Source organism: Podarcis vaucheri, assembly GCF_965113315.1.
Source record: "Podarcis vaucheri genome assembly, chromosome: 5".
Taxonomy (NCBI): domain Eukaryota; kingdom Metazoa; phylum Chordata; class Lepidosauria; order Squamata; family Lacertidae; genus Podarcis; species Podarcis vaucheri.
The window spans coordinates 31775868-31803571 of NC_138763.1; the positions used below are offsets into that span (position 1 = coordinate 31775868).

General features: G+C 40.9%; 1 protein-coding gene across 1 annotated transcript in view; it reads left to right on the top strand.

Annotated features, from left to right (window-relative positions):
• The first annotated feature begins 218 nt into the window (after positions 1–218).
• The window catches only part of SERPINE2 (serpin family E member 2), a 37519-nt gene continuing 10033 nt past the window's right edge, over positions 219–27704 (top strand). The window contains exons 1-4 of the mRNA XM_082221888.1: positions 219–431; positions 13361–13636; positions 15265–15492; positions 17863–18060. Of these exons, the coding sequence (XP_082078014.1) occupies positions 13381–13636; positions 15265–15492; positions 17863–18060 (682 nt within the window). The 5' untranslated portion in view covers positions 219–431; positions 13361–13380. The remainder of the gene's footprint in view (positions 432–13360; positions 13637–15264; positions 15493–17862; positions 18061–27704) is intronic.

Consider the following 27704-nt stretch of genomic DNA (forward strand, 5'->3'; position numbering starts at 1 on the left):
AGTCACATCGTTGTTCTCCTCAGTGCTCCCTCTTTTTTCTTTCGAGCGCCTTGGCAAAGGGCGGAGAGGCGCTTCTGGACTTGAGGGAGGGAGGGAGGTGGCGCCTCAGGCCGGGAGGCGAGGCCTCCTCGCGGCGTGGTCTTTCGAGGAAGGGCGGGAGCTGGGCGAGGCGGAGGAGGAGGAGGCGGCCGCCGCTGCTGAGGAGACAAGCGGCGGCGGCGGCGGCCCCAGTGGGAGGGGGAAAGCCGAGTGGGCGCCGCCCGGCCGCTTCTGCGCTCTCTCGCCGGCGGGCGGGATAAATGCGGGATTCGGGGCGGCCGCTCGGCTTAGTCGCTGAGCTGAGCGGGAGGAGCAGCAGAGAGGAAGCTCAGCCGCCGCCGCCGCCGCTCTTATTCCCCCGGAGAGGCGCTTCTCCAGCGAGGGCGAGAGAGGTGAGAGCTCCTGGGGGGGGGGTGACTTCGCCCTGGGGGTCGCGCTTTCCTCCCTGAGGTCTCCGCCTGGCCCGCCCTTTCCCTTCCCTTTCAATGGGATTTCTTTGCCCCCAGCTTCCAAAAATGAGGGTTTATTTTGGCGACCCCTCTCATCCTGCTCTCCCCCCCCGGCCTGTGTACTTTCCCTTTCTTTCTCTGCTGCTTATCAACTTCATGACTAACTCTTCATTACCCTACGGCAGTTCAGGGAGACACACACATATGAACATTTCCATTAAGGTTGTTCTTTCCTCTTTTTCCGGATTGAATTCTAACGAGGGGTTGAGTTTGTGGGACGGGGGGGGGGGCGGCGGCTGGGCAGCCAGAAATAACTGCTAGGTTTGCAAAAGCCCCCCTGTGCGGTTTATTGAGATGAATTCACAAGGGCTCTTTTTGCCCCTCTCCTTCCTCCAAATCTGTCATGTGCGTAGTAAATGAATACTTGTAAATTCCCAAAGCCCACAACTATGCGGTATATCGGGAGTGTGTATGTGTGTGTGTGTGTGTGTGTTTTTTTGGGGGGGTAGGAAGAGCTTCCCAATTTAGTTCTCCGATTTCCACCTCCAGAAGAAGGAATGAGTGTATCTGAGATTCCCCTTTGGTACTTTTCTGCTTCCCCTTTACCCCGAATTTTGTGCGGTCAGGGCACCCTTGGAAACATGTCCGGTCAAGTTACTAGCCCCTACGAAAACTTCATTAGCTCACATTCCCGCCAATACTTGTAGCAGGAGCTGCTTCTTTTTTTCCTAGGCTATTCAAAAGAGCCCATTCTTATCCTGGGGCGGGATGAGATTTTTATGTGCTATGGTTGATTGGTAATTTACAAATGTGGCATAGGGCATCAAAGGAGTGCCATAAAGAGAACAGGTGACTATAATAAAAAGTGGGCGTCTCAGTCCTTACATCTTATGTTGCTCATAGGGTAGAAAGGATCTGCAACACAGACAGATGTCCTTGTTTGCCTCTGTAAGGTAATGGTCACCACAGGGAGGCTTTTGAAAGACCTCTAGCTTTTCTTCTCTTGCTGGTGGGTGTAAAAGTGGTAACAGCACAACTGAATTTAATGAATATCTAAGGGGATATCTAAGAAATATTTAGCGTAGAGCATATCCCTGAATTGAAAGGGAAAATGAGAACATTAAAGAGATGTTCAGACCAGAGTTGATAATTTTCTTATCTTTTGATTTCTCTCCCTCTCTCTGTGTGTCTGGGTTTGAAAGAGAGACTTTTTCTTGAACTATGGGGACACTTGTGAAATAACTGTGAAACTTAATTTGCTTAAAATTAGACAGTAATTTGTTTAAAAATAGACAGTACAGTGCATCTCATGGCCTCAGTTGGTAAGAGCCCAATTCAAAATATATTCTGTGAAATACTGGTCCGTGTGTGTGTGGATTCTGCCTAAATCTCTGTAGTGTCCTTTTGTACGAAAGCAAATTATAAATGGCTTACAAGCTATTCACATAGCAGACAGACAGCTTTTGATGCTCTTGCATACTTTATTTTTGGAAGTGGAATCTTGAGCTTGAAGCCAAAGAATATTTATTTGTATAAGAATTTCCATTTGGTGTTGAATGTCGCCACAGAATCAAAAGGGCAATTTTGCCTCATTTCTAGCCCTCCTATGTGCGAAGATGCTCGACATGCCCAGTAATAACTTGTGTGAACACTTTTTTAAAAAAGAAGATGGGAGGAACACATTATTTGTTAGAAAGATATGTTTTTTAAAATTGGCAGTTAATATCCAAGACCCATCCAAGACTTGCTTTTCCCCCAAATAGATTTATAATAGGACAGAGGACATGGCTGCTGTACTGGTATCTGAAGTCTAAAGTACAGTGTAGTCCGCTTGACTGTATTGGTTTTTAAAGAGCTTGCTGGAAGATATTAGTCAAGCAGTAGATTATGAGAGTAGGGTATAGTATCAGAATAGTTAACTGCACTGCAACTAAGAACTGTAGGTCATCTAGCATGTAATGCTCTAAAACTATATTTTGAGGGCACAGCAGCATTACACATGCCCTAAGGACATCATCAGAAGCTGCTGGATCAGGCCAATGACCCATCCTGTTCTCACAGTGATCAGCCAAATGCTTCTGGGAAACTTTCACGCAGGATCTGAGCCCAAAAGCACTCTCCCCTCCTATGGTTTCCAACAAGTGATATGCAGAATCATTACTAACCTCTAGCCATGGAGGCAGAGTGTAACTAACATGTCATTGTTGGTTGGGTGTAACATTCTTGAATAAAGGCTGGAACTGTGTTTTTGTCATCATCTTCTTGAGCCATCCTACCTGAATTGAAAGGAAGGGCTTTTCTGGTGGTGGGAACCTAAACAGTTAGTCGGAAATGGGATGAACCTTTTGTCTACTCATTCATGGAAGTGGAATGTCTTTTCTAGTTAAAGCTTGGCAAGGCGTTTGGCTCTCTAACGAGCAATTGCCGACAACATCCTTTGAGAAACTGCTTGAAGTGAAGAATTAGGTCAGCCACAAAGTACATGCTCTAGAAAGGCAACATTTCTTTCTCCAAAACAGTTTTAGAGTCCACCTGAACAATTAAGAGCGCATCCAAGACTCGCAATGGAATAAATAATAGGCACAAAATAAACAGTAGTATTGGTTTATAGATAGTTTTCGGGGGGGGTGCATATTTTGGCCCTGAGAGAGGTTTGAGCTTCCTTATTCACTGAATTTCAGTAGAAGCTATTTTAACACAGTTCTTGCATTTTGTTCCAAGTATAACTATAGCTGACAATTTGTCTTGCATTCACTTGCTAACCTCACAGGTCTGTGTGAACATTTTGGAAACCGAAATAATTTGAGATGGGACCTGTGCAAATTGGAACGGTGGTGTACTTTCAGGATTAAAAATGTATCCTACTTAAAATTTTAATATTAATAATAACTTTACTGGATCTTCTCTTGAAGATATGGGTTGGATTAGCTCTTTATTTACATGACAATTTATTGTTGTAAGCAGTTGTGTTCTAATTCTTAAGTTTTGGCATGCTTTTAATAGCTTGCTGCTTTTTTCTGAACAGGGATGTTTATGTTCATTGCATCTTTGATAACATTCAGTGCCTTTTCACAGGTAGTGAGCAGATAAACAATATGGCATCACATAAATTAATATGGGTGTTTTAGGAACAGTTAATTCTGCATCATCAATCCTTTTAGTGTATTGTTGCCCTGTAAAACACTGTATTTCACAATAAAAGAAAACATCATGTTGAAGGAACACATTTGAAGAAATTAAAGGTTGTTTTCGACCTAGTAGCAGTTAGTAACCAACACATATTTCGCAATGCATCAAAATACTGTCATCACTGCATGTTTCTCAAGAACACAACTGTAAGGCTTTAGTTCTCTTTACATAGCATTTGATAGGATTATCAGTATGTCAAATGAGTGTGCTGAAGGAAACATTCTAGATTGGTGTTTCAAATAACTTTCTTCTTACCAGTGGAATTTTGGTTTTTCAATTGGGAGCAAACATTTTGGACATGGACAAGGGTGGTCTCCCTTCTCATACATCAGTCTTCCTCAACCAATGGTTGTAGTGGCTGGACTAGATGGGGGTTGACTCCGAAACATCTGGAGGGTACTGTATTGGTTACCTCTGATTAAAACATCTGGAGGGCCACCAGGTTGAAGAAGGGTGTCATAACACCATTTGGCCTATCTAGAGAGATACTTAAACAAGCTTTCACATGTGTTCTAGACATCTTGACTGCGTCCTTCAATGATGAGTAATTACTGAGCATTTTATGGATCATAGCTATATTTTTTATATATAAATTAGTAGGTAAGACTCCCACTAATGGCAGCAGCATTAATGCAGATTTTTATATTTCCAAATGGTGGAATAATGGAATGTGCAACTTCAAAGGAGAAGTGTTTCTTCAAAGCTTATTTTTCTATAGTAGTAGTAGACATGGTGATGGCTGGTGCTAAATCATAAGCCTCTTCAATACAGATTTCTTAGCTTTCTTCTGATGACTGCTAATGTACTTTACTGAGTAATTACACCTTCTTACTGTCAAGGTTTGCATACACTGGCGGAAGAGATAAAAAAAAAAAATTGTTTTGTTTTCACATAGCCTTCCCAACCTTGTATCTTTAAGTTGACAGTAGAACTGTCGGTTTTGACAGCTTAGTTATACATAATAAATGAGGGCTCCAAACATATTTTGAATAAACTCACTTTAGTTGGAGACAAATATTACTTATTTCGTGTCCTCCATCAAGGAGGAAAAATACATTTATGTATTTAGAAAGGTTCATGCTCTGAATGGTTAGTGAATTCATCTGCATGTAAGAGTGCCCTCTGCTGTCTAAGCTAGCTAAAGGAGTGCATCTACTTTGTTCTCTGTTTTGAGTATCTATTTTTGTTTAGATAAAATAACAATACTGTATCCTGGTGTATAATTTGTCAATACATGTGGAGCAAAGACAGAAATCTATGTTAATGTCTTAAATGTCAAAATTTTTCTGTCAGTTACTCTCTTATTGCAAACAGAATAAGAATAATTTCAATAGAATGAAAGCTCTTGAAATAGTTATTTGCATGCAAAATATATTTTGTTTAGAATTTGAATGGTTTTGCATCCAGACTACTACTACTCCCAGAAAGTTATGGGTAAATGATATGAGTCTCATTCTGCCCCGAGGCTAAAAATTGTTGGTCTGAAGTAGCATCAAATATAAACAATATTGTGAAGGGCAACTTTAAGAAAAAAACATCTAGATGCTTTGCATTCAACAAGGGGAAAACAAAATAAATATATTTGAGCAAGAATGTTTAAAGAACTTTGGAATAGCAAACAGAAGGGGCATAGGATTAGTTAAAATCCTTTTGCAATTTTGTGACAATATGTGAATATGATGCTCTTTTATGAAGGACCATGCAGGATTTGACATCTTTCCGCAGGGCCTGCAAGACAGAGCTGTTCGTCTGGTCTTCGGCTTAGACTCACTCCCCTTATATGGGATTTGGTATATAAATTTTCCCTTTACTTTTTTGCTGGCCCAAATAGGACCAGCATGGATAGCTGGCTTGGGTGAATATCCGATGTTTCCTCCCTTTATGGTCTTGATTTATGGGCTACTACTAAAATGTGGCTGCATTTTAAGCTGTATTTTAAGCCGTATTTTAATTAACCCCCCCATTACGTTTTATTGTAATTTATATTTGGTGTTAGCCGCTCTGAGCCTGGCCCTGGCCGGGGAGAACAGGGTATAAATAAAAATTTATTATTATTAATAGATATATAAATAAAGTGGGTTCTTTAATAGCTCCCTTCTTTCAATTATATGATATTCACTACTTTATATTGGCTCATTTTCTTCTTTTTCTCTTTATTTTTTATTTGCTGACATATTACTATGGATTATCATAGTAATTATTGCTATTTAAAATTGATTTATAATTTCATGTATTTTTGTAAATTGTGCCGTTATTGCTTGAATTTCTGTTTCAGTTAAAATAAAATATCAATAATAATTTTTTCCTTCTAGATTTCTGCAGGCTTGAGGTTTTTCACCTTTTTCTAAAATAATCCTGAATTTCACCTATCCAGTAATTTTAATACAGTGTGTGGGGGGAAGGGGGGTAGAATAGGAATCTGAAAACTTGACTACCAAGTAGCTGCATTTAATTTATATTCCTAGACAGATTTTCTGGGCAAAACCATCAAAGTTTAGAACATTTTTTTTAGAAAAGAACCTTAAAAACAATATATGATACATGAATAATTAGAACAACAGTTAAGAAACATTTTGTCTAATGGATTTATGGGAAAAATAATGTGTCATGAATAAGTTTTGTGTTGCAAAACAGGCATATAAAACTAAAAGGCTCTAGTAAAAAAGATGTTTTGGGGAAGTAGTAATGAAAGGGACAGTTCAGAAACCACAGGAAGAGCTATGTATATTTTTAGTATAACTTTTTTCCAATTACAATAATGAGAGAGTACTAAAAATGTGGTGTGCATTGTGTCTCTACTTTGTTGTGAAATTTTCAGTAACCACTCATCTAGCTGAAGCTTTAGATTTGCGTTTCTAGTCAAGCAAAGTCTATATATCTGAAATTAAATCCACTGTAATATTGTGTATTGAACAGAGTTGCATCTACCAGCAGAGCAGTTTTCACCACTAGTGCTTGATCTCGTAGCCACAACGGCTCCTGCCACATGTAGCTGCTGTGACCACTTTTCCATTTTGTTCTTCAGCTATTTTGCCATAGGCTGTTATTAGTTATCTGTTCGTCTTCCTCACTTCTCAGTGTGTCTCAGAGTAGATTCTCCTGTGCCCAAATAACTTTGAGTCAAGGAACCACAGGGCAGCTTGTACAAAAATTATGGTGTGTTGCAGGTTAACAGATGCTGCAGGAGGACAAATGGTCAGATGAAGACTTTCTATGATGCTTGTAATAACCTGATAGGTTAGCCAATGTGGAGCCCTCCAGATACTTTGGACTGCAACTCCCATCATCCCTGATCCCTGGGCATTCTGGCTGGAGCTGAGGGAGTCCACAACATCTAGAGGGCAACATGTCTGCTACCTCTCAACTAGGTACAAGAATTGCAATATGCTACAAGTAGACCATTGAAGTTTTGATCTGACACCGAGGAGGAGGATGAATCTAGCATGTGTGTGGTATTGCTGAATTGGAGAGACTTTGGAGGAACAGAAGGAGGTGTTGTTGCATTTGGTTTAACTGTTGACCAGTTCAGCATTCTGTACGCAACTATTTTGAAGCCGCCTTTCTCCCCTAAATTAATCATTGTAGGTAAGGAAGTGCTGGTTCTGGGAATACAGTGCAAGCCTGAGCATTATAACACAGGGAAGGGTTATATATCCCCTCCTCACCTATATTGCCAGCTCCAACCATCAATCATGTAGCACTATAGAGGCAGAGAAGCTATATGTGCAGCTCCAACCTGAACAGTGTGGAGGAAAGTGTTCTTCTCTGCTTCCTCTTGTTACTGGTTGGGGGAATTCTGTGTGTGTGTTCATGCTCTTTGTTGAAAGAGGTGAGGGTACAATTGGCCTTTCTGAGATTAGCTCTTCCTCTGTTTTTATGAAAGGTGTTTGCACTGGCCTTCAAAAACTTTCCTCCTTCCTTAATTTATAGCTGATGGAACCTTTACATTTGCCATCAAGCATGACCTTGACTCCCTCTTATGGAAAGCTGCTTAATGTGAGATTTCCAAATGCTATTCCTAGCATTCTCAGTGAAATTCTTTCCTGGGTTCTTGGTCTACAATTTAACTACACCTCGTGGCAGGATTGTGCCCCACAGATGATGCCACAAATTATGCTTATGAAGCCTAGTGCTTAAGTCTGAAACTTTTATCTTTCAAGAGAAGATTGTATTTGACATGTTTCTGCTTTTTTAATTTTCTGTAGGCAGTGAGAGCAGACTGACTTTTTTTCTTGCTGCAAAATTGTCTTAGCAGCACTGACATAGTCATGTGACACTTGTATTTATGCTTAATTCTCAGGGGTAAAGTCTGAAATCTTTGAGGCGTGCATTATTTTTTAGCTCCAACAAAGCTCTAAAATGGATATTATCACGATCATTTTTTAGTCTTGCAATTATTTATTATGGGAATGGTTGGCCACCCGTGGTTTCTCCTTTCCGTTTCTCAGGCATATTGCTTCAATTACACAGACACTATCTCTCCTGTCTGGGATTATTCTGGTGTTATATCTTCCAGTGTTGGTAGGAGAGTGAGAGCGCAAACATGGTGCTAACCCTGTTTCATAGGGTTAGGGGAAAGGCCACATTAACCTCTTTTCAGTTTGTAACTATTTTGAGGAAACTTGAGGGTAAACAGGTAGCTTTAACTCAGGCATCCCCAAACTCAGCCCTCCAGATGTTTTGGGACTACAAGTCCCATCATCCCTGACCACTGGTCCTGTTAGCTAGGGATGGTGGGAGTTGTAGTTGCAAAACATCTGGAGGGGGCCGAGTTTGGGGATGCCTGCTTTAACTCTTTAATAAAAAAAGAGGAAGGTTATCATGGGCGTTCCCTAAATGGTCTGTATTGGGAATGTTGCAATTTAATTTGTTTGCCATCTTGACTGTGGATCAGTGAAGTACTCAGGCTTGTAGATGACACCAGATTGTTTTAATAGACGAGCTGTTGTTTGGTGATAAAGCATATGGTAGTGCAATGTGCTGTAGGTAAAGGTAAAGGGACCCCTGACCATTAGGTCCAGTCATGGCCAACTCTGGGGTTGCGGCGCTCATCTCGCTTTATTGGCCTAGGGAGCCGGCGTACAGCTTCCGGGTCATGTGGCCAGCATGACCAAGCCGCTTCTGGCGAACCAGAGCAGCGCACGGAAACGCCGTTTACCTTCCCTCCGGAGCGGTACCTATTTATCTACTTGCACTTTGATGTGCTTTCGAACTGCTAGGTTGGCAGGAGCAGGGTAATATGCAATTCCATTTAAAAGTACCTCTGGTAGCAGGGCTGTGAAATACCTTGGAATGACAGCAGCTCTTTAGAGTAGGGATAGCCAGTTTGTTTGTTTTTTATTACAACTTCCATCAGCTTCAGCTAGCATGGCCAGTTGTCAGGTTGTAGTCCACAACATTTGGATCAGGTGTGTGGAATATTTGGCTCTCCAGATGTTGCAGAACTCCAGCCTCCATGGACAATGGCCAGACTTAATCCTGGATCTTGGGGGACCTTTAGAAACAGTATGGGATATAGCTAGCTGAAGAGGGAAGAGAAATTGGAAGAAACCACCCCCCTCCAAGAATGGAGGAGCAACATGGGATCCACGCCAACGTAGTGGCCTCTTACTTAAGCCCTCTGCTGAAAGCTTATGAATGGTTCATTTCTCTTTATTACTGGAAATATGTGCCCTCGATAATTTCACATGAATCTAATCTAGCCAATAAAGTCTGTTCCAGGACTAGCTTTCTTTATAATGGGCACACTGCAGTCATATTGACTGTGTTTGGTACTCCTTTCATGATAAGATAAATGTTGCTTTTTTTGCTCTTTGTTCTGCTTCTAGTGACCAGATGTGTAGGTGAATATTTTCATTGATTGCTACAATTTATTTGGCTCTTGAGAAGAGAACACTACCCCACCTTTCCCAATGGCTTTTCCATCTGGATGGCAGTTTCAAATCTCATCTTAATAGAACATTTAAAAAGTGAGAAGGGTACTTGTAAAACTTTCCTAAGCTATAATTAGGAAGCTGGAGGTTTTCTCTGTGCACTAAACAGTAGTTTAGCAGTAAATTGAGCCATTATTCAAACAGAACAGAGTACAGTTGACAGCTATGTCTGTATGTCAGCCCATTTCACAGTTACTTGCTTAACTCACATCTCATAAAGTGGAATAAATGTTTATTTGCTAGTTATAAGTAAAACTGTCTCTCACCCACCCAACCCTAATCTTTCTACAAAGTACTGCTGGTGGTCAACAAAAGAGATTTAAAGACTGTCTTAAGGCAAAATTTAAAAATGTAGTATAAACACCAACAATTGGGAAACACTTGCCTGCGAGCACTTCAATTGGAGAACAGCCTTTACCAAAGGTGTCATGGGCTTTGAAGACACTCAAACTCAGGACTCAAGGGAGAAATGTTCTAAGAGGAAGGCACGCTTGGCAAATCCACACCGTGATCAACTCCTGCCCAGAAACCAATGTCCGTACTGCGGAAGTACGTGTGGATCCAGAATTGGCCTCCACAGTCACTTACGGACTCATTGTTAAAACTGTGTTTATGGAAGACAGTCTTACTCGGCTACAAGTGATCGCCAAAGAAGAAGACATTTATAGTATAACAAGTTACATATTGTAGAGGCAAACTTATATGCCTGATTTTGGAGGGTGGAAATCCTTTTGGCTCTGTACCATTCCTTTAACCCATATCATCTGAATTCAGAACAAGCTGAAACTCATGATTTTGGGGGTGGAGACGGGGAGAGGCACGTGAATGAACAATCTTAAAGTGTCCTGAAGTAGATGGAAGCTGTGCAGTTTTAAGTGTTCAGTGAAAGGTTGCAAAAATTGACTTCAGTAAAAACAAAAATTTGAAATATTAAAGTTGTAGTTCACCAGAGATCTCCCTATAGCAGGGGTCTGCAACCTTTAAGACAAAAAGAGCCACTTGGACCCGTTTCCGAAGAAAAAACAACAACTGGGAGCCGCAAAACCATTGCGACATTTAAAACAAATATATCTCCGGAGCCACGATCTGACAGCGGGTGGGAAGGTTACGTCGGGACGGTGCGTGACTAACGCACGCACCGCCCCCATGCGATGTCACAGCCAGTACAGCGCCCGCCACAATGAGGAGTGTCGGGGCGCACAATGCGCCTCCTCCCCTCGCTAGTATCCGCCCCGGAGCCGCAGCAAAGATGTAAAAGAGCCACATGCGGCTCCGGAGCCGCGGGTTGCAGACCCCTGCCCTATAGCCTTCCAGATGCTGTTTGACTCAAACTCCCGTCAGGTCATGGTGGTACCTAAGAGACAAACAGCATCTTGAGAGCCACAGGTTCTCCACTCCTGTTGCAGAAGAATGCAGTGTGCCTAAAATTAAAATAGGAAAGAAGAATCTGGTCCCAGGCATGATTTCTTGCATTCTGTGGCAGCAGCAACTTCAGAGGTGTAGAAGCATTTTCAGATGGTTCAGAGAGAATTTTTACTTGAATTTTGAGGTCCTCTCACAACACACACACACACATGCATACACTCATTTGTTTTTCTGTGATGTGATCTCACATAGCGGAATGTTGTGTGTGAATGACGCAACCATGTGGTAGGGACAGATTGAGTGGTATTTTCCCATGTAGTCAGCATGATATCGCAATACAGAAAAGCAGCTCCCACGCAACTGCAGCTAGGTGTGAAGGGCACCTGGGACTTGCTAGCTTGTCAGCAAATAGTCTGTTTTGACGACACTGTGCCAGTGAAGCCACAAGTTCAGCCACTACTTTCGGAAAATCTGAGCAGTGTTAAACCTGTTACCAATAATTGGGGTTTGTTTTGGGTTTTCCATTCATTCATTCTTACTCCCAGTTCTGTCTTCTTCTGTTGCTGCATATTATCCAAGAACAGCCCCTCAACTTCATGTCTAGGATATTCTGGCATATTCAATGAAGAAGGCAGCTTTTTATAGTTTACAGAGTAGGGATGGAAGGTTAGATCACTTCTCTCAGTGTCTAATTTTCCAATTTTCAGTCCAATTCTCTACAATGTGCAACAATTTGCTTTTTTACATATAAAAAAATCATCATGGAAATTATTCATCAGTTTTGTGCAAATTTCTCCGAATAAAAACTTTTTGAAATGCAGGCTTGATTGGTATACATATTTTTGCAAGCAGTTTTCCTTAGTACAATTGATTTTTCTATGTTTTTTTTATTAATATTTTCTTTTTGATACACACTTTGCCATAGATTATGCATTTTTATAAACACTGGTTGGGGAATTGCATTGCAAAATTTGGATGAGTGCAAATTTTGAAGGCTATCTGTGCTTCATTTCATATATGGAGAGGTAGGAGTCTGGATGCGTAGACTGCACTGATCATGGGGTCATTTTCTCTTGAATCCAAGGCAGTTAACTCATTGGAACTCACATTTTTTTCAAGCATTTCAAGATGGAAGGGGGTGGGATTAGGGAGATTTTAAGAAGAGAACAGAAACCTTCTCTATGCTCAAGTAGTAGCAAGAAGAAAGCATTGAGTGGAAGATAATGGACTTTCATAGCTGATCAGGGCACATCTCTATCGCTTGCTTATAGGACATAGAACCAACTCCTAAGAAAAGCTTAGGAGAGGAGCATAGTAGATTCAAGAATACAATCCTGTCTGCCACAAGCCCAGAATGTAGAAGGAACATTTTTTAATTTTTGGTAATGGTAAGTTCCTAATGCAATCAAATCAGCAGGGTATAAAGCCCAGTAGCTTACCAACTCTTTATAGAGCCAAATAAGTAAGATTCTGATATTTGGGCCACTGAGCCTAGGACTTGCCGATCAGAAGGTCGGTGGTTCGAATCCCCAAGATGGGTTGAGCTCCCGTTGCTCGGTCCCAGCTCCTGCCAACCTAACAGTTCGAAAGGATGTCAAAGTGCAAGTACATAAATAGGTACCGCTCCGGCGGGAAGGTAAATGGCGTTTCTGTGCACTGCTCCAGTTTCGCCAGAAGTGGCTTAGTCATGCTGGCCACATGACCCAGAAAAACTGTCTGCGGACAAATGTTGGGCCTCGGCCAGTATAGCGAGATGAGTGCCACAACCCCAGAGTCGTCTGCAACTGGACTTAACTGCCAGGGGTCCTTTACCTTTACAACAAGTTTGTAAACCATAGTTAGGATTTGATTTAATATACACGTCTAGGTTAGCAGTCTGAGCATGATTTTCAATCTCTATAGAGTGACTGGACTATTTCCTGTACATAGTGCAAAATCACACATATAACCCAATAAGACAGTTGTAGCCAGCGTGGGTAGTCTCAGTCAGCATGACCAATGATCAGGGCCACTGGGAGTTGAAGTCTAACATTGGAAGGCACTGTAGTGATTACTCCTGATATAAAAACACTTCATGTGCTTTAAAATGCAACCCTAAATACCTTTTCTGACTTCAGATCCTGAACTGATGACTTAAGCTTGTCATCAATCCTCTTTTTTATTCCTTCTAGACTCTTTATCATATAACAGTAGTCAAGGTTGTTTTTTTTTCTTGTGAAAGGCTAGCTCTAAGGGTGCTGGATTTAAGGTCTGAATTTGTGGGGATACATAAAGGCATATGGCTTTCAACCAATGGGGACAGTACCTGCAAATAAGTGCTATAGAGAACTGATGTGCTTCTTCTGCTCAGTCCTTAACTTTGTCTGCTTCCCCCTCTCCTTTTAGATTGTTTTGGGTTAGGAATCATGAACGGGCGTCTTCCTCTCCTCTTTGCTGCCTTGATTTCTGCGTGCCTTTGCTTCCCACCGAGTCCTCTGTCTCTGGAGGAACTGGGCTCAGACATCGGGATCCAAGTTTTCAATCAGCTGGTCAAAAGCAGGCCGAAGGAGAATGTTGTGGTTTCCCCGCATGGAATTGCATCAGTACTTGGAATGCTTCAACTTGGAGCCGATGGCAAGACAAAGAAACAGCTAACAACTGTGATGAGATACAGCGTAAATGGTCAGTTGTTTTGATCTGTTGTTGTGGGCTTTGGGGTCTTTGTGTTCTTATGGGAAATTACGGTATAGGTGAGAATTATTTTAGTCACTGATACAAAGTGGGTTTGATAGCAAGAACAGTAGATACTGTGTTTGAGAACACTAGCCAGTTATCTTGGTCTAGTGTGTATTAAATAAGTGACAGTGAAGCAGTATCTCTAATACCCAAAGGCATCTTTGGGCACAGTGTGAAGCATTGATGCTAAACACAGTAAGTTCAACAAGGACTGTCCTCGTAGTTCCAAAGAAAACAGAGTTGAGTATCATTGACAGGCTTGTAGGGGAAGAATAAAATGCCCCTTTATGTGGGACTGACAGCTTTTCATGCCTGCCTCCAGATGTTGACTAAAATATCCCTGCATTTAGTGATAAATTACATCCCCACAGTACTGTTGTGGTATCAAACTGTACAGCCATTCCAAAGTTCTGCTTTTCTGCTCAGGATCTTTCTTTTGTCAGGCTGCATTCCTGACACTGGCAGGCATCAGGGTTGCATTCCTAGCCAGTAACCCTCCCTTGACAGGAGCTCACTAGACCTTGTTGCCTCCCTGGGTGTTTTGCAAGTGCCAGTATGATTTACAAGCACATTTCAGAATGGTAGTACCACCGTAAACATAACTCACTCTATCAATACCTTCCTCCCCAAAAATACTAATTATAATGGAACATTTCCCTATGCCTACTGAAACAAGAATGCTATAATGTACTAGCAAGTACACTATTGCACCATGACTTATTTTTTCTTTCGGGAAATAGAAATCACATATTGCTGAGTCCTTTTCCAAACCCTGAAGATAAGAACTCTTTTGTGGAGTAATCTTGAATACCAAGAATTTTATACCTAATAGATCTATTTAAATCATCTGCAAGCATCTTGGTCTGCTGATATTTTTTCCTGATTATATTCAGACCATTCTGGTCACAGAACTCCCTACACAAAAGTTTAAGTACTGTACTTTTCCCCAGCCACTTTGCATTGGAACGCCAAACAGCATGACACCTTCATGGTAGGCAAAGCAATTCCTTTCATGGAACTATAGGCCCTAGAGTATGTCTTTAGTAAACATGGTTTAGCAAACAGAAGAGCTAGCAGCAAGTCACAGCCTAGTTCTATCATTTGCCCACAGTGAATTGCTTAAATAAATTGGTAGCAGTGCCCAGAATTTGCTCTGAGGGTGCACAATGGGTAAAACGGCAATATTGCAACCCAAGTGTAGCACTGTGATTATATTCATGCCCACAAACAGTGGGTACCTTTCTCAAGGATGCTTTATCTCTCTTGCAGTTCATCTGTTAAGTGCATTTGATCGATCTGTTGTCTTGGTACATTGCTTGAACTTCGAAAAAGGGGCTGTGTGTTGGGCATGTTCCATAATGCCTAAGGTTTGCTCGGCTCTGGAATCCAAACGCATTTGGAAGTAGATTCCACTGGAATAATTGGAACTTGCCTCTGAGTGAACATGCCCCTGATCACAGGTTTAGGTGGCTTCTAAACATCTGTTTGTGTGCTTACCAGTGCTTATTTTGAAGAGGATATTTTAAGCATTTATTATTTTTTTAACTAAAGATTCTTGCTTGTTTTTCAATCAGGAGTTGGCAAAGTACTGAAGAAGATAAACAAAGCCATAGTCTCAAAGAAGAATAAAGATCTTGTCTCAATTGCAAATGCTGTCTTTGCAAAAAGTGGCTTGAAACTGGAAGTGCCTTTTGTTTCAAGAAACAATGAAGTCTTTCAGTGCAGTGTTAAGAGTGTGAACTTTGAGGACCAGAACACTGCATCTGATACTATCAACCAGTGGGTCAGAAATGAGACCAAGGGTATGTAATACCAAACAGCTAACTTGTCTCTCCCCCCCACCCCGCCTTGTTATCCCATCTGTCTTGTTTCTGCTCTGGTTATTAGATTTATCTCTCTTCCCACTCTTATTCACTACTACTAACATGTAGACCATAAGCTACTTGAAGAAGGAACTGCTCTGTTTTGGTTATAATGTAAAGCACATTGATGGAGTAGAATAGTAATAAAAAGTGTCTTGAATTGGGCAATATACCTTTGCGTCCCTGGTCCCCAGCACCCCTTACTTAGTGAACAAAGCAGGTAGAACACAGTGTGTGGGGTCAAATAAGGCCACAACTTTCTTGATTACACATGTTAAGAGGTTTGACTTAAATCAAATAGGTTTGCCCCCATAGGGGTGCCACCTTGAGGAGTGCTGTGGCCCTAGATCCCACTTGGTGCTTGGAAAAAGCATTTCCAGTTCCAGTATTCTTTTAATGGGATGCCCCTTTCCCTAGGAGAGGCAGGCAGAGGCTTGCAACCTCCCCTCCAACAAGCCAACCCAATGCCAAAACCATACCTGTGTCTTGGATTTGGCAAAATAAAAAAATTCCTTCCAGTAGCACCTTAAAGACCAACTAAGTTAGTTCTTGGTATGAGCTTTCGTGTGCATGCACACATCTTCAGATACACTGAAACAGAAGTTGCCAGATCCTTCTATATAGTGAGAAGGTGGGGAGGGGTATTACTCAGAAGGGTGGTGGGAATGGGAGATTGGCAGATAGCTGAGATGAGCCTGTTGACGACTCTTAACGACTGTAATAGGTCTTACAGGAAAAGGCAAGGGGTGAGAAGGTGAAAAATGGCCTAGTCATGTATAATGAGACAAGAATCCAATGTCCCTGTTCAGACCCGGTCTCTCCATGGTTTTAAGTTTGGTAATGAGTTGCAATTCAGCAGCTTCTCTTTCCAGTCTATTTCTGAAATTCCTTTGTAGTAAAACAGCTACTTTGAGATCTTGTATAGAATGTCCTGGGAGATTGAAGTGTTCTCCTACTGGTTTCTCTGTTTTGTGATTCTTGATGTCAGATTTATGTCTGTTTATTCTTTGGCGTAAGGTTTGGCCTGTTTGTCCAATATAGAGAGCTGAAGGACACTGTTGGCATTTGATGGCATACACAATGTTAGACGATGAGCAATTAAATAGTCCCAAGATGGTATGTGTGATGTTGTTGGGACCAGTAATGGATTTGGCAGTATCCCTTTCTGGAGCCTCTAGTCCCTGCTGCAACTGGTCTCTTCCTCTTCAGCTTAACATTTCTTTCCAAATTCTTTGAAAAACTGAGCTTTAAACATCTGAAGCAATTAGATTGATTTTGTACACCCTGTCTGCAAGTACAGACTGTTCTTTTAAACATATAAAGTGTAAATCAAACTACAAAATGACGATTAATATCAAATCTTTTTCACTAAACTTGTAACATCCTCTTGACTACATTATCTTCTGTGTGAGCACACAGGTAGTGGCAATTTCCTTGATACTCGCTTATCTCACTGTTTTGCCAAGAACTTTCCTTCCTTGGGCTTTTCTTTATATCCACTCCTTTGATTGTTCTTTGTTCTTTTTTATGATGAGATCTCAAAGAAAAAGCACCAGTGGCAAATAAAGTGGGTAGCATTTGGGCCAGGGAGAAAGCTGAACGTTATTGAAGCCCATTGATTTCCTGTTTGTAAACTCATAGTGTTTAGTAAATTGCTTACTGATGTATATTACTTTTTTAAAAAACCCCAAAACACTAATGAAAAAGCCCATGGACTGATTTGCCCCTGGAATTTAGGATAAGATTTCTGCATAAATGCCAGAAATCTTGAACTTTGGGGGGTTTGGTGCGTGGAGGCTTCAAGATGCCTCAAGATGCATGCTGATCACAAGACTTGCACACATGTGTACAGAAGGACAGCAGGGTCTTTGAACACCTTTTAGAACACCCTTCCCCAACTTGGTGCCCTCCGGATGTTTTGGATCATAACTCCCACCAGCCACATATGAGAGGGCATCAGCTTGGGGAAGGCTACTTTAGTACAAGATGGATTTCAATGGGTTTGATCCAGGCAAACCTCCAAGTGTACTGAGAAGATTTGAAGAAAGTTTGGCAGTGACCCAAGGCTAGTTCCAGGGGTTGGGAGCTCTATACCTTCTATCAGTCTTTCTCGTGCTTTACTAAATCACAGCTGAACTCCAGCATGGGTCTTCTGTGCATTCTCTTGGTCTGAATCTTCTTGTAGCTTTTATTTAATGTAGCTTGGTATTGAATTGGGTTCCCCCCCGCCCCTTCTCCCTTTCAGCTTTTATGATTAATAAGCTTCTTTTTCTGCTCTTAAAGTATAGGGTTTTCTTTTGTGCTTTTCAGGTATGATAGACGGCATCATATCTCCGGATTCTCTTGATAGTGAGCTGACCAGATTGGTGCTGGTAAATGCAGTATACTTTAAGGGACTATGGAAATCGCGTTTCCAGCCAGAAAACACAAAAAAGCGAACATTTAACGGAGCTGATGGAAAGACTTACCAAGTGCCTATGCTGGCTCAGTTGTCAGTGTTCCGATGTGGTATGTTCAATATTTTTTTTTTCTTTGCTGGACTGTTTTTTTTTGCTCTAGAGTGGATTTCATCCTTAAAGCAGCAGGTGCCCATCTTGCCTGCTTTCCCCCAGTTTCTGAGGAAGGCAAGGTAAAAAAACTGGAGAAACTCAACATGTCTAAAACTATGAAAGAGTACATGCTAAATTTTGTGGTGATGTTGGAAGGTACCAAGCATGAGAACAGCAATGGTTTTGCTGGTATGGCTCTGCACGACAGATAGGGAACCTGTGGCCCTCCAGATGTTGTAGAACTACAAGTTCCATCATCTCTGGCTTTGGGCTGTTCTTCCTGGGGTTGATGGGAACTGGAGTGTGTGGAAATGTCATTGTTTCTTTGGTGTGTGCACCCACTAGTATTGATGCTATCTACGGCCCCCTTTTTATCCTAAGCTTGGCTATGTACAGTGGTGCCTCGCAAGACGAAAATAATTCGTTCCGCGAGTCTTTTTGTCTTGCGATGTTCTTCGTCTTGCGAAGCACGGTCCGTCGCAACTGCGCCTCTTCAAGCGGCTTTTTTAAAAAAGCGCAAGACGTTTTCGTCTTGCGAAGCAAGCCCATAGGGAAATTCATCTAGCGAAGCAACGCAAAACCGAAAAACCCTTTCGTCTAGCGAGTTTTTCGTCTTGTGAGGCATTCGTCTTGCAGGGCACCACTGTAGTTGCCATTTCTGGGCCACTTTGATTAGCTCACATTCTCTCTGATTCCTTTGAAAAATACTTCATGATGATTTCAGTTGCCTTGGGGGAGGCAGCTAATGTAAGTCTCTGCCTGCTGAGAAAGAAGTGATTCAGCACGAGCATTTTAAATCTTGTAACATATCCAAACTCAGTTCCAATGTAACATAGGGTGTGTTTGAACAAAAGGAAGTGTTTTTGAAGGATGCGGAACCAGTGGCCTTGCAGATGATGGTGGATTCCAGCTCCCGTTAGCCCCAACTAGCATGGTCAGTAGTCTGGGAAGATGGGAGTTGTAAGTCAACAACTGGGAGGCCACAGAGTTCCCAATCCTGTGCTACTTTATCCCTTTCAGAATTCCCTCTTCCAATGAGATGTGGTCAGGTGTCCTTTCATTCTTGGCAGCAATCCAGCACTAACAGCTCCGATCTTCTGTTGAAACATTTTGTGTTGATAGATAGCATATGGTCTTCCTAATAAGCATTAGTACTCTCATCCCCTTAAAGAAACCCAAGCTGGATTAACAGGTTTTAGCTCCATAATTCATAATTAAACGTTCATACCTCAACACATGCATCAAATTGAGACTCTGAATAAAAATGGAGAGTGGGAAGTGAGAACAGCTTTTAAAAATTGCACCAGTTAATTGGGGGCCAAGCACTTATAGTGCAATATTGTGCATGTTTGCTTGGAAGAAACTCCTACTGGGTTCAATGGGCTGACTCCCTAGTAAGTGAATTAGGATTCCAGCCCACTTTGGAAAGTCTTCATTAGCTTGTTCATTTGATTAAATAAACTTGGCAACTCTAATACAAATGCTAGCTTACAAAGATTCTGTATTTCACAACAGACTATTATTTGCAATACTGCAAATCTATAATGGGATGTTTGGTATTTCAAGATTTCTGAAAGAGGCACCTTATTGCTAATAAAACTATTATTGTAATCTTTTGAAGTTGCCAGTTGAACCGTACTTTATTACTAGCAGGATGCTTATTTAAATGTTGAATGTAAAGAACAATGAGAGTAACTTAAAAAGGGATAACAGGAGTCCTTAAACATTAAAAAGCTTTTCATATTTTTGTTGAAGATACCCCATTCTCCTTATAGCATATGCAGCATTTGAGAATAGAAGCTTTTTACTGAAACTCTGTAATACCAAACATTGTGCACGCAATAATAATTTGCTGTAGTTTTTCCAACATTGTATTTTTGTTGTTTATCTAAGCCACTTGATTTCTCATATGGATGTCCTGCAAGAGAGTCAAGAGTAGATGTTCTGTTTGAATCCTTTACCTCTTTGATGATAGTTTTAAAAACTTAATATTTACACATTATCATTTGGCCAGTTGCAATCTTCTTACAGTATTAACATTAATTCTTATCCAAAGAGACCAGTTCCATTTTTAGGACTGTTTTCTTGTCCAGTGTAATATTTGGGGGTGCGAGGTGGCAAAAGGAAGGCCATCTGTTCTGTGTTTGGTCTGCCCTAGCCTCACGTAGCAGGGAAATTCAGCTTGTATATAAAGAATCTGCTGAAGACATTGCTAGATTTTGGTACCTTTAGGTAGCAAACTTCCTTCTTCCAAAGAATGTCGGGTTCATTATTGTTATGCTGTCACTGAGATAGCTCGTGCCACCTATACTAATAGTGAATTCAGGTGCTGTTACTTTTATTAAGTAGAAATGATAACAACATTTATATATCACTTGATGGTTGTAAAACCTCTAAGCTGCTTGCAGCATTATTAAAATTATCAATAAAACAGATCACAATATTTAAAGATAATTAAAGTTAGCTGTAAAAATGTTAAAACACACCCATATCTGTGGGTCTGGGCAGGCTTGCCTGAACAAAAATGCTTTAAGTTGTTGTGGCATCTTCACAGTGAAAACAGGACTGCTGAAACAGAAGGTATCAGCATCTTCAGGGAAGTTCCAAGGTTTGCAGAAGTATAAAGCAAACAAAAAGGGGGAACACTCTCCTCTCAAAAAAGGCTCAAAGACAGACATGCTTAGAGCTGCAAAATGCTTGAGTAGTTGGGGCAAGCAATGCGTTTGCTGTATTTCCTGACTGTTTTCTTGATGTCCTCATAATACCAGATTCATGGCTCATGTTTAGAAGTTTTGTAGAGACAGTTGGTATGACACTTAGCCGGTTTGGGGATGTCTTTCCCCCAGTTTCGAACATGGCATGAGAAGATAGGGAAAGCCCCCTTTTTTTGGTTTCTGTGTGTCTATTTCCTTTCAGCTTTAATCTATTGCAGAAGCATCGAGGAGCAATTGCTATCAGTAGCATGACTTCATATGCAATGATATTCAGATACACCACCCTGGGATATGCAGTGGTGAAAAGGTTGGGTTATGCATTTTAAAAAGTTTAGTTGTGACGCCATGACTTCTGTAACGTTCTTTAAAGGACTCTTCACCAGTACGAGGAAGGAGGTGGGATTAGGGCAATGCTGGTGGAGCCGGGAAAGAGAAATACAGTGGTACCTCGGGTTAAGAACTTAATTTGTTCTGGAGGTCTGTTCTTAACCTGAAACTGTTCTTAACCTGAGGTACCACTTTAGCTAATGGGGCCTCCTGCTGCTGCTGCGCCGCCGGAGCACGATTTCTGTTCTCATCCTGAAGCAAAGTTCTTAACCTGAGGTACTATTTCTGGGTTAGCAGAGTCTGTAAACTGAAGCATATGTAACCTGAAGCGTCTGTAACCCGAGGTACCACTGTAGTGATTCTGCATTTCATTGGCCTTTTACTGTGTGTGAGGGTGTTTATATAAACATTAAGAACATAATTTACGGAGCATAATAATAGTCAGAATAATAATAAACTAATCATAAGAACAGCCCCCTCCCCACACACATTTAACAGGTCATAGATTATTTAATGGCTGAAGGCCTGAGTAAAGAGGAATATTTTCATCCAGTGCCTAAAGACATGTAATGATGGTGCCAGGCGAGCCTCTCTGGGGAGTGCATTCCTCAAATGGGGAGCCACCACAGAAAAGGCCTGTTCTTGTGTTGTCACCCTCCAAACCTCTCCGGCAGGGGAGACATAGGGAAGGGCCTCAGAAGACAAGTGGAGGGGCTGGGTCAGTTCATATGGGGAGAGGCGGTCCTTCGGGTACTGAGGTACCAAGCCATGTAAGGCTTTATAGGTCAGCACCAGCACTTTGTTTTTTTTTTTTTATTTTTTATTTTATTTATTTAGGAAAATACAGTCACTACATCATTATACAAATATGTACCCTCATAAAAGTTGCCATCTTGGAAAAAAGTAAAAGAGGAAAGAAGAAAGAAAGGAAAAAGAAAAAAAAAAGAAATAAAAGTGAAGAGTAACAAAAGAAAGAAAAGCAGAGAAACATCACATGCAATAATACACATACAAGTACTTCCGTCCAGCTCGGTTTTGGAATTACATAATCTTACATTAATTTGCAGTATTATTAAAGAGTAATACGTCAATGCTTTCAGTTATCGTCGATTGATAAATTATTTATTCCCTGGATGCTTTCAAAATAAATTAAAAATTTATTCCATTCGTCTTTGATCTTAACTGTATTGTTTTGTCTTATTTTTTGGGTTAATCTCGCAAGTTCAATATATTGGTATAACCTCAGTTGCCATTCTCTAACCGTTGGTAAGTCAGCGGTTTTCCATTTTTGTGCAATTTGAATTCTCGCCGCGGCCATAGCATATTGAACGAAGGTTTGATCTATTTTCTTTATTTCTTCTTTATCAATCATTCCTAAAAGGAACAACTCAGGAGTTTTGAGGAAATTATATCTCAAGATTTTTTTCAACTCGTCATGTATTTGCGTCCAGAATTCCTTCACCACATCGCAGGTCCACCAAATATGCAAAAAGGTCCCGACCTTGTCCCTACATCTCCAACAGGTGTTATCAACATTTTTATACATCTTTCCTAGCTTTGCTGGGGTCAAATACCAGCGGTATATCATTTTCTCTAGGTTTTCACGAAGGGCTACGCATGCTGTGAATTTTACACCTTTTGTCCACAATATCTGCCAGTTTTTATACTCTATGTTGTGACCAAGGTCTTTTTCCCATTTTACCATCGCTCCCTTCACCAGATCCTCCTTCGTGTCCCATTCCAATAATTGTTTATACATTTTGGAGAGAAGTTTTTCATTACTCTCCAAAATTTCTGCCTGAAACCTTGATTTCTTTCCACTAAAACCCACTCTCTTGTGCTCGCCCCATAGAGCATTAATCTGGTGAAAGAGCAGCCACTCTTTTATTCTGTCTTTCAACTGCTCATAAGGCTTCACCTTCCATCCTGCTTCTGTCTTCACTAAGAGGTCCTCGTAAGTACATTTCTCTTCCTCCATATTTATTTTCTTGCTTTTAATAATATCAGTTGGGGACAACCACCCTGGGATGTCTTTTTCAATCAATTTTTTATACCTCTTCCACACCTCTAGTAAAGGACCTCTAATTATATGGTTGGAGAAGCCTCTATGGGCGTCCCCTTTCTCTTGCCAAAGGTAGGCGTGCCACCCGAATCTGATGTTAAAACCCTCCAAGTCTAATAAGTCTGTATTTTGAAGGGTGGCCCACTCCTTTATCCAACATAGACAGGCTGCTTCATAATAGAGCCTAATATTCGGGGCTGCAAAACCACACCTCTCTCTTGCATCTGTCAAATATTTAAACTTTATTCTGGCTCTCTTACCCTGCCAGATGTACTTAGTCAGGGTTTTTTGCCAATTTTTAAGGAGGGAGGTACCTTTAATAATCGGAATATTTTGAAACAAAAATAATAGCCTCGGGAGGATACACATCTTAATGGCAGACATTCTCCCTGTCCATGATAATTTCAGTCTGTGCCAGGTGTCCATATCTTTTTTGATATCCTGCCAGGCCTTACTATAATTGTCCTCAACCAAATTTATATTTTTTGGTGAGAGCCAAATTCCCAGATATTTGACTTTATTCATAATTTTAATACCACTTTTTTCTTCTAGTTGGGTTTTATCCTGTTCAGTCATATTCTTTATCAGAATCTTTGTTTTTTTCCTGTTTAGTCTAAAGCCCGACAGTCTACCAAATTCCTCTAGAAGTTCTATTATCCTACTTGTACTATCCACTGGGTTCTCCACGGTCAGGACCAGGTCATCGGCATAGGCTTTAAGCTTAAATTCTTTCTTTCCAATTTTTATCCCCCTTACATTTGCCGTCTCTCTTATTCTATTTGCAATTACTTCCAATATCATTATAAATAACAAGGGGGACAAAGGACAACCCTGCCTTGTACCTTTCCTGATCTTAAAGGGTTTTGTCAAGTTATCGTTTATAATCAGCCTGGCCTGCTGCTCTGAATAAATTGCCCTGATACCTTTCATGTAGGGGCCTTCAATACCTGCTCTCTCCAAACATTGTAATAAAAATTCCCAGGAAACATTATCAAAAGCCTTCTCGGCGTCTACAAAGATTAGTGCCGCAGGGACGTCTATTCTCATATCTAAGTATTCAATAATATTTAATATGTGGCGAACATTTTCTTTCTGGTGTCTGTTGGGGAGAAATCCTGCTTGGTCTTTGTGTATATACTTTGTTAAGAGCTTCTTAAGTCTACCAGCCATAATATCGGCAAAGATCTTATAATCGTTATTAAGTAAAGAGATTGGTCTATAATTTTTAACGTCTGTTTTTTCTTTCTCTGATTTTGGGATCAAGGTTATATATGCCGTTTTCCACGACTCCGGGATCTTCCCTCCCTGGAGGATATTATTGATCACATCTTTAAGCACTGGGGCTAAATACTCCCCCAACGTTTTATAATATTTTGCCGAGAGGCCATCTGGACCTGGGGATTTCCCCATCTTCATCCTACCGATGGCCTCCTTTATCTCATTTACTGTAATCTCCTTATTCAGATGTATCCTATCCTCCTCTGTTATATATTTCCTCTCATTTTGTTCCAAATAGTTCTTAATTTCAGTACTGTTTTCTTTTCCTCTTTCGTACAATTTTTCAAAAAATTGAGTAAACCTGTTTTCTATCTCCTCAGGGTCTTCTATGATATTATTCTCTATTATTATTTTATTTATCACATTTTGTTTCTTTCTTTTTCTTAACTGCCAAGCTAATAATTTCCCCATTTTATTTGCCGACTCGAAATATCTTTGCTTTGTAAATTTAATTTTCCATTCTATCTCCTGATTTAGTATGGCCGAATATTGAGCTTGAAGCACCCTTGAGGCTCGAATAGCGTCATTATCTGTAGGATTGGTGACCAATTTTCTCTCGTAATTCCTCAATTGAGAGAGGATATCCTCTTTCTTACGTTCCCTTAACTTTCTTCTGTAACTATTTTGTTGTATTAGCAGACCTCTCAACACCGCCTTACTGGCGTCCCACACCACATCTATAGGGGTTTCTTTATTCAAATTTAGATCTAAATAGTCCTTTAGGGTACCTTTGATTTTTTCCCTCACCTCTTCATTATCCAATAGGTTCTCACTCATCCTCCACTTGAATTGTCCCTTCGCTTCATTTTTTATTTCCATATCTAAAGCACAATGATCAGATATTGTCCTGGGAAAGATTTTACAACTCTTCACCCTTAGCGAGAGCATTCTTGTCGTCCAGATCTGGTCGATTCTACCCCAGCTCTGATGGGGTTCAGAGTAGTGAGTAAATTGTTTAAGAGAGGGGTTTTTCTGCCTCCAGATATCAATTAGGTCTAAATTTCCTTCCATGTCTTCAAAAGATTTCGGCAATTTCCCCCTAACCAAATTCCCTTTCTTTTCACTCCTATCCAGGTCCGGCGCCGGGACGCCATTCATATCTCCAAGCAGAACTAGTTTGTGGGTTTCCAACTCTAGTAACATGCTTTCTAGTTTCTCAAAAAATTCTGCTCTATTTGAGTTCGGTGCATATACTGTCACAACATTAATTTTTTCCCCCCGAAAATTTAACTGCACCCCTAGGATTCTTCCTTCCTCATCTTTACATATCAGCGTCGGTTCCCACTTCTCTTTGACGTATATTACTACGCCTCTTTTTTTTTTCCGTCAGAATTAATAAAGTCTAGTCCTAACCTTTTATTCACCAGGATGTGTTTATGTTTTTTTGCAATATGTGTTTCCTGAAAGCAAATTACATCATACTTTTTGTTTTTTACAGCTTTCTCAACTTTATTTCTTTTAACCTTATCGTTCAACCCATTTACATTCCAGGATAAAAGTTTTAATGTATGTGTTATTGTTTGCCTTTGTTTGTTTCTAAACCCTCAACCGGGCTTACGGGCTATACTCTAAACTCCTTTGTCTCCTGAGGTTTCCCCCTCTTCTGCCGTCTCCCCTCCCACTACGGCCTCATCATCCTCTTCCTCTGCGACCCCTTCTCCCTTCCCCGCCCCTCCCCTTTCCCCCTGTCTGTCCCTTATTTCCCCCTCCTCTTCTTCCTCCCTATTCTTAAATCTGCTCTCTGCCTTTCCCAAGTCTTTTTCATATCTTCTCAAGAACTTATCCGCCTCCTGTATGTCCAATAATCTAAACTTTTTCTCTTTGTAAAAAAAATTAATCCCTTCCGGGAACTCCCATCGAAATGGGATCCCGTTTCTCTTCAATGTTGCTGCTATTTGTTTATAACCCTCTCTTTTACGAAGTAGCCTCACTGGTATTTCCTTATAAATAATGATAGGCCTTCCATCAATTCTTAATCTGTTATTATAACTCTTTCTCAAGATTAAGTTTTTCATTTCCATAGAATTAAAAATCACCAAGCAGTCCCCCAGGAATTTGCTTGCTTTCAGGTGTTTGGGCCTAGTCATTCTAAACACATTATCCACAGTAGAGGCCATCTCTTCCTCCTTTAGACCTAGCCAATTAGAAAGTTCTTTAATCATCTTCCCTCTTATATCCTCGTTCCTTTCCTCCGCTACTCCCCTGAATTTGAGATGAAGCTGTTTTGCCCGCATCTCTGCCATGGCTAGGTTATCCCATATCTTATCTTGGGAGTTACTCAACTCCCCCAGCTCTTCTTTGACCTTCATTGTCTCCTTTTTTTGGTCCCTCATCTCTTTCTGCAATTTTTTATTAGATTCCTCAATCATTTTGGACTTTGCGGAAAGATCTTGTATTTTTGCAGAGAGTTCGCCGATTGCTCCCTCTATTTTTTTGTCAATCCTCTCCTGAACCTCTCCCAATTTGTTTTCCATATATGATGTGTTTTGCTTAAATTCCTCCTTTATTCTAACCCACAGATTATCTAAATCTTTAATTTCCTCCTGTCTCGACAGCTTTCTCTCACCTGGGGTTCCACCTCCCCTCTTCCAATCTTTTCCATCCTTTCCCGTCATTTCCTCCTATCACCTACTAAAGTTTCGCTTCAGCCACACCTTTATATCCCTTGTATCTTTTCCTTTTCAACCCTCCAATTAACCGCAATTTTAAACAGAAGAAACAAAGATTGTCAATAGTAGAAGGAAAAGATAGGAGAAGAGGGAGAAAAAAATAGAAGGAAACCAATTTCCAAACCGATTAAAGGAGCTGCCACGGGAGGGGGTCCAAACTTAAACTTCAGGTGGCCCGGGCAGGGTTCCTATGAAGAACCCACCGCAAAAATTTGTACAGTCCAGCGGGGTTGGTGGAGGGGCGGGTACGGGGTCAGGCCCTCCCAACTTCTGGGGACCCCTTTCTTCACTCCTTACCAGTCCGCTTCTTCAGCCCGCTCTGCGTCGCAAAGGCAAAGTATTAGGTTGTCTAATAAACAGACTTAAAAAAGTTTGATCCTACTTAGTCCACTTTTAGCCCTTGATTGTCCAAGTCCAGGTTGTAGTTATAAATTATAAATGTAGTTCAAATTATGGCTATGTTCCAAGTTATGGTCGAAATCCAAATTTCAAATTCCAGATACCACAGTCGGGGTCCAAATCAAATTATAAAAATCAGTTAGGTATCACGTCA